Raw genomic sequence first — 7,926 nt, forward strand, 5'->3', positions numbered from 1 at the left:
TAAAAAGTGGTAGCAGGCAAGGGGCTGGAGCACCTGCCTGTGTGGCTAGGTACATAAAAAGATTGATTGGGGCAGAAAATTCCTCATTGGAGGTAATGTAGGTAGGAGATTTCCCATGGGCATTTCTAGCTGCTATCCAACGAGATAACTCAGTGGGCCCAGCCACACCTGATGTAGCCAATGGGATGAAAGCAATCAGTGAGCCTAGCCAGTGATCAATTGGCACAACGCTGGTTAAAGGATTGTAATAGAAACCCTATGGGAAGCTATTCCCGGGGCCCTCGAGCCACTCTTTCTTGTGCTGGGTCCACGTTTACCTCTCAGAGTGTACTTTCACTATTGGTGTGCTTCGTTCGATTCTTTGAAACACCCAGAACCTGGATACAACACAACTGCCTTAACCATTAGGCCTCAGGGCCAGCCCACATTTTTAGTTTTTTGAAGTTTTTATTTATTCCATGAGTGAGAAAGACACAGAAAGAGAGGCAGAAAGCAACCCCAACAGGGCCTTGATACTGCAATCCTCCCTACGTTTCCACCAACCTAGATCATGGGTACATGCATGCCCGCCATACTCAAAAGAGGTCCAAAGGAAGTCTCTCCATGGGAAGCAGTCACCTTCTCATTTGCATCAGCTTTGAGGAACACTGTGTTCTACCACTTCGGCTCCATCTAACCCCTCTAACATTTTTTTTCAAGAATAAGAAATCAAGCGGCTCCATAGCCTAGTGGTTAAGAAAGCCAGATCCTGTGTGGGTCTAGTATGTGTTGTTGGAATTCAGCCCAGGCAGCTTAAAAAGCATGTTGAGTATGTGTGTGTGTCCCAAATCCTGACAGGGTGGAACAATGGAGGGGAAAGGACTGTGGTGGCTGTGGTCGCACTCTCCCTCCCTCTCTGTCTTTCTCTTTCTAGGGCTAGCTCATGTGCCCTCTAGCAATTAAAAAAAAATAAAATTAAAATAAGAAACAGTCCAAGAAAACAGGCCAACCTTGCATGGCAGGTCTATCTGGTAGAGAGGGCAAATGCACACGTAATTCAAAGGTTTTCCCTTGCACTTTCTCATGGAGCTAACTGAGTGCCCTGGGGTACCAGACAGTTTTAGGGATTTAACCATGGGTAGAGAGAAGGATGTCTCTGTGGCTTTATCTGACGCTCTAGTGTAATGGGAACTTTTCCTTCACTCCTTCTCCCCGTCTCCACTACCCTCTGCCTCCCCTGGCCGGCTACATGAATGCTAGAGCATTCACAACAAACTGAGTTTCAACCAACCTGGAGGAACTGGAGATGGTAACTCTCCATGCGCAGGGACTCTAAAGAGGATTAAATAAAATTACTCAAATCAGGCAGTGAATCGAGTCCACAGTTCCTGAAAACCCATTGGGCCAATTGTTCTATACATCTCCAAAAGGATATTTCTTTCGCCTAAGCGCCTGACCCTGGTTTTCCTGCCCACCTGGAGGAAGGTGCTGCAGCTGGGAAAGTGAGAAAACCGCCCATCTGTTGTGTCCAGCCATGGCCATAAGAGGGCGATGGCGTCCTTTGAGCCAGCACAACTCAGGCAGCCAGGGCACAAGGCCCCACTGACCGGCTGTGTTCTTGGACCAAATGGGTCAAAGCTTGACAGCAATTGCTTTCATCCCAGGAGGGACAGACATGACCCTCATCCTGCCTATCCTCTCAGCACTCGTATTCTGGGAGCCTGTCACAAGGTTGGCATTGTGGATACCTGTTTACGGAGGAGAATACTGAGCTCCAAGAAGGACTAGAATTCACGTACAAGATGGCGTCAAGGCCAGGGTTCCTTCCAACTGCACCTGCTCTATCCCCAAGCCTGCACCACAAACCGACATTTCCTGAGTGCTTTGCTAGTCCTTTGTGGAGCACTTTGCAAACATCATGTTACTTATTCCTCGCATTCAGTCGGCTGGTCTTGGGGGTAGAAATTGCTATTCCTGATGGTCGTTTGGGGCCACTGAGTCTCCAAAACAGACTTCCAGCTGGAACAAGAATCCAAGACACCAGAGCCAGCCTGGTAGCCTAGTGGTTAAGGATGCTGAATCACGCATGACCCACTGCTGTTTGGATCTTGGCCCCAGTGGCTTGAAAAAGATGCTAGGTGCATGTGCATGCAAGCCCCAAATCCCAGCAGAACGGAGGAACAGAAAGAAAGGTTGCAGCATGACCATGTCCCAACAGGGATGCTTTCTCCCTCTCCTTTTCTGTCTCTCTTTGGCAAGTGCACACACCTTTAAAAATAAAGAAAGAATTTAAGACTCCAGACTTCCCACCCAGAGCTTTTGTCTCTGCAATACAGTTGCCTCTTCACTGTCATTTAGAGGAACGGGTGCCTGGAAGGAGAGCTACATATCCCAGAGGGGTTCGTTAAAAATAGAGACCCCTGCAGCACAGATTAAGGCATTCAAGCTCTGCAAAGGTAGGGCTAGCAGACTGCGTGCGTGAGCGTGTGCGTGTGTGTGTGCGTGTACGTGTTTGCGTGTGCGTGTGTGTTTTGACTCCCTATGTGATTTGAACTGCCGCTCAGGTCCATCATTCACTGATCCTCCCCTTATCTGTGCGTCTTTGTCATGGCAATCAATGTCACCCCTTGCCAAGGCAAAGTAATAGCCTCCTAGCTTGTCTCCCTAATTCTGTTTGTCCCCCTAGTATCAGATGGCCATACGGCAGCCAAAGAGTGTCTTTAAACAGATCGGACTAAATCACTTCGCTGCTTAAAATACTTCTGGCAGCTTTCTTTTTCTTTTCTTTTCTTTTGATCACTAAGAATAAAATATAAACTCATCTGGGGCCAGCAGGTGGCTGGATCTCACATAGCTAACTCCACAGTTCGAATCCCAGAACTGTGACTTGAAAATCATGCTGGGCGCATGTATGTGTGTGCCCGAAATATCCAAAGAGGAGATTGGACAGGAGGGGATTGTGGCATGGCCATCCCCCTGGGAGATGATTCCTCACTCTCCCTCTCTCTGGTGAGCACATGTGCCCTGTAGCAAACAAACAAAACCCCAAGCTCATTACGGCAGCCCTGTGGGTCTCTAGCCTCCGCCTTCTGCTAACCCACCGCCATGCATCACTATACTGCAGACCACTGGCCTCGCCTCGGCCCGTGGACACCAGCTCCTCCCGCTCCAGGACTGATGTGCTTTCAATTTTGTCTGCATGGAATTCTCTTCTCCCTGGCCCTGTGTGGCTGACCTTTTCTCCTCACTCACACCTTGCTCAAATAGCACCTCCTTGGGACCAGCAGTTAGCATAATGCTATGTCATTGGACTCCCACGTAGGCAACCGAGGTTCGAGTCCTGGACCTGGTGGCTTAAACTCATGCCAGGCATGTGTACAAGCGTGCCCAGGATACTGAGAGGAGAATGGAGCAGAGGGGATTGCGGCGTGGCCATCCCCCCGGGGGGGTGACTTCTCGCTTTCTGTCTCTTTCTCTGGTGAGTGCATGTGCCCTATAGCAAAAACCTCTTAAAAGAAAAAAAAAATAGCACCTCCTCAGAGAAGTCCTCTCTGACCATCCTACCTGGAAGAACCCTCTTCTCCCCTTATCACGTGACCCTGCTTTATTTCTTGTTACTGACTTTTCTTGCTTGTTTATTGCAGTCTCCCTGCACTAGTGTAGTGAGTGCCCTGAGAACAGGGACTGATCTGTTTTGGTCGGCGTGTACCCACACTCAGAGGACCGGGTGTGACACGTATGAGGCAGCCACAAAACTGGTGTTGAAGAAATAAGGTATCATTTCATAGCACTTGGCTTGCTCGTTCGCTCTGCGCCAGTCTTCCCCACTGGGTGTGAGCCCCAGCGTACTGGACGGTTCTCTGCCTGGTTCCTCGGCTTCATGCCTGCAGGTCCTTCTGTTACTATTGCTCTTCTGTTTTGACACTTTGACTTCTTGGGGACTTGCTGACCTGAGAGGGATGCCCAGCCCAGCACTGACCAGTTTCTAGCAATAGTGAACAACTGGCTAGGGGCATGCCTTCCCATTGCAAAACTCCCAACCCAGACCTTCTCCCCAACACCTTCATCACCTGTCTCTCAGGCCGACATCCACCTGCCCTCATCAGCCCAGAGCCAGGTTCCAGACAACCAGAGGCAGCGCTTATGTCTCAGAGCCGAGATTCCTCAAGCCAGTCACTCCGAGTGCTCGTCTGCGGAGCGCTGACCGCGTGCCGGACACCACGCCATTTGCTCCTCCACTTAACCCTGGTGACATCCTGAGGGGCTGCCTCATCCCTCACTTTCCGTGTGAAGCACCTGAGGCACAGGGACATTAATCGGCTTGCCCAAGGTCACACAGCCGGTGAATGGCAGAGCAGTTTCAAACTCAGACCACTGGCCCCTGTCTGGAATCCTCTGTTACCGAAGGTTCTGGACCATGCAGTGAGGCAAGAGAAAGAAGCAAAAGACATCGTGGTTGGAATGTGAGAGGTAACCGTGTCTTTGCTCATAGACAAGCCTGTGCACGTGGAAGGCCTACGGAACATACCAAGAGATACTAGAACAAATAAGAGAGTTCTGCTAGGTCAAAGGGTACAAGTTCAATACCACACTGCATCCCAGTGCTATGGGAAAAGCCCTGGAGCTAAGTCTGCAGACTGACCAGGAGGTGCTGTGACCTTCTGGACACAAACATGGCTTCTAGTGGCAGATGCCTGGGGTGGAACCGCACCTGAGTGGTGTGGGCAAATGACTTAGTCTCTGTGTGCCCGAGTTTGCTCATACTCCAAATGGACATTCATTAAAAATGGGAAAGGGGAAGAAAAAGGATCAGCTCATGAGTGTGTGGGGAGGATTCCTAGAATACTCGTCTTGAATCCCCAGGGGAGAGGTCTGAGGCCTCTGCTGGAAATGCAAGCAAAGTAAAAGGCTAGGGCTTTCCGTAGCAGGCCTCCCTCCAGTGTGCAAATGCCTGGATTCTTGGATTCCTGCGCATGTGTGTGGAAGCAGATGCCCTGGCAAATCAGAGGCACTTTGGCCGCAGTTAGGGCTCACTGCCACCAGGTGGCTCCTTGAGCCTGGTTATGGCTCCTGTGAGCTCTTAGTTGGGAATTGCAGAACACAATTACCTCTAGAGAACAAACTGACTTCTCCTAAGTGTGACTCCTGCCTGAAACCCATCTCTCTCCCTGGGAGGCTGGATATTGAGCCAGGAGATGCTGAGTTCCACAACACCCACGAGCAGGTATCTGGAGGGCACAGGACTACAGCCAGAGAAGCTTGGTCACAGAACCAGAGGCCTGGGTGAGGCTGCAGTGGGAGGAGGGCCAGGCAGGGCCAGCAGAGGCAATGGAAGCCTGATGGCAAGGTCGCAAAGAGGCTTGGAGAGAGGAGGAGAACAAGGGCACCTTCCTCCACTGACCCTAGGGAGCAAGCCCCAGATGGGACTTGCAAGTGAACTCATTGTCTCTGCTTGTGCCCCATCGGCCAGAGTATACGGTGAAGTGCACACCTGAAGTCTCAGATGGGGATGGCCTATGTGTACAGGCGTGAATTCCTGAGTGTTGCAGGCAGGTGTGTGAACACATGGCTGGAAGAGGATGCACTGAGTTGTGTGCTCGTGGAATGGCAGGACGGATGGCATCTTTACAACTGGCACATGCAAGAGCACAGGTGTGAACTCACACTTCGATGACACCCTTGCTGGCCAGGAGGGCTCAGAGAGGAGCTGGTGGGCCCTATATGGACAGGGTAGCCCCTGGCCCTACCTTGACGGCTTTCCTGCTCCCAGGTTTTCTACAAGCAGACTGTGGAAAGGAGGCACCCAGAGCTTCTGGAAATTCTAGGCATTGAGAGGGTGCCTGCTAGTCATCTTGGACCGCCCTGACTGGCTGCTTGAACCCTTTAAACTGGCCATGAACGTGAAAGAGAAAAAAATAAAAGGAAGTAGGGCCAGTAGGTGGCAGGGGGGTTGGGGCACTGGACTCCCACATGGCCTACTGGAGTCCTGGACCTGGCGACTTGCTTTCTCACTCCCCCTCCAGCTCTCTCTTCCTGTGTCTCTCTGGTGAGCACATGTGCCCTATAACAAAATTTTTTAAAGAATTATTTTACTCGGGGACCAGCAGGTGGTGTGGTGGTTAAGGCACTGGATACTCCCACATGGCCAACTGGGGTTCAAGTCCTGAATCTGGTGGCTTTCTTTCTCACTTCCTCTCTCACTCTCACCCTCTGTCTCTCTCTGATCAAATTAAAAAATAAATGAATGAATAAATAAAAAATAAAATAAATAATTATTTTTTTAAAGAATTATTTTACTTAACTTTATTTACTTATTTATTTTTATTTGACCAGACCAGAGAGGAGCAAGAGAGAGAGAAAGGGAAAGCAAGAAAGCGAACTGTCAGGTCCGGGACTCGAACTGCGGTCAGCCACGTGGGAGTCCAGTACTCTCAACCACCACACCACCTGCCAGCCCCACCCTATGACAAATTTTTAAAAATAATAATAATAAATAAAATACATATATTTTTTAAAGTAAAAGATTTCAGGGAGGTTAAGTGCGTCACTGATATTCGAGTCAGCTGGAAACCAAGAGAAATCTGCCCACCCCTGCCTGAGATTCTCGCTGCTCTGCACGGCGGCCCACCTCTCCTCACCCCACTGACCAGAATTTCCCCTTTAGAGCGTACAATGGTGAATTTCACACCAGTGAGTGCAAACACTCTTATCCTCTCCTTTCCAGTTTCTAGACACCCTCCATATCTCCTCGTCATGTAGACAAAAGTGCCCACCCACTCAGATGCTAGACCATAAATGTTGCAGTAATTTTTATTTTAGAATACAAGAGAGGTACAAATGTATTTACAGTTGTACATGTACAGTCAAATAATATATATCACAGTTTTGTAAATATCATTTCAGATAAATATTTACAAAGTTAAAGTGACCATTTTCTGGAAGTAGAACACAGTTTCTCAAAAATTCTATACATTTTATACTTTCCATTAATATTATTATAGTTTCTGTATTTTACAAAACACCCCCATGGGAATTCTGGTAAGTGACTGCAAGGTGAGAGAAGTGACACCAGAGGGTGGTCCCGGCTGGAGATGGGAAACTTGGGCAGAGGTAACCGGAAGGGCAGGCAGGCAGGGTGGAACTCGGGCCCAGATGGGCACTACTCAGAAGTGCTTTCCAGGCAGAGGAGCCAACCTCTTGACAGCTTTGCCCTCCTGGCTGGGGTGTGTGTTGCCTGTGGGGCAGGGACCGTCCCCCTCCCAAGGGTGATTTCAGAGCTAAGGGGAAGGGGCATTGGTCCAACTCCTTCATTTTACAGATGGGGAAACTGAGGCCCAAAGAGGCTCCAAACTGAGGTGCACACTGAAGTCTTCCCTGGGATCCGACAGAGGACCTCCGTCGCGGCTGCACCAACACGCTGCACAGTACAGGCCTCGCCCATCCCCAGGAGCCGAGTTTGGGAGTCAGGTGCCCTAGCGGAGGAAAGGACCCCCAAGGTCAGGTCTCTCGGGTCTCTCGGGACTGCCCTGGGCCCAACAGCTTCAACTTTCAAGTTTGTCTTTGACTTCTGATCCTACAAGGGTACCAGTCCCAGGAGGCAGGAGGCAGCCTGGAGGTCGCGCTCCCTCCATTCCGGAGCACCGGGCTCTCCGTGGCGCTCTTCCCCAGTTGAGGGTGCCCAGAGACTCTCGGGAGGCTCCAGGAGCGAATCTGGCTTGAGGACCACATCAGCTGGGTGGACTGGGAGAGGGACGTCGCCTCTCCGTGTCGCCTGCGAAATGGGTCGAAGACCCTATACCCGAGGGTCATTTCTGGGGCGCACCTACGGCGCCGGGAGACCCGCGGCGGCGTCCGGCGAGGAGGTCAAGTCAGAAGGGCCGGGAGCCGGGTCCGGGGGGTGCGGCGGCGCGGCGCTCACAGCACCATGGCGGGCAGGTGGTGCGCGGC

At 50.8% G+C, this 7,926-nt stretch overlaps 1 protein-coding gene across 1 annotated transcript in view; it reads right to left on the reverse strand.

The window, feature by feature from the left end:
- Nucleotides 1-7,552: 7,552 nt before the first annotated feature.
- The window catches only part of PRDM12 (PR/SET domain 12), a gene marked incomplete at its 5' end in the record, with an annotated part of 36,596 nt that continues 36,222 nt past the window's right edge, over nt 7,553-7,926 (reverse strand). Inside the window, one exon of the mRNA XM_006164353.1 lies at nt 7,553-7,719. Coding sequence (XP_006164415.1) covers nt 7,553-7,719 — 167 coding nt within the window. The remainder of the gene's footprint in view (nt 7,720-7,926) is intronic.

Source organism: Tupaia chinensis, unplaced genomic scaffold (genome assembly GCF_000334495.1).
Source record: "Tupaia chinensis unplaced genomic scaffold, TupChi_1.0 Scaffold143602_1, whole genome shotgun sequence".
NCBI lineage: Eukaryota > Metazoa > Chordata > Mammalia > Scandentia > Tupaiidae > Tupaia > Tupaia belangeri.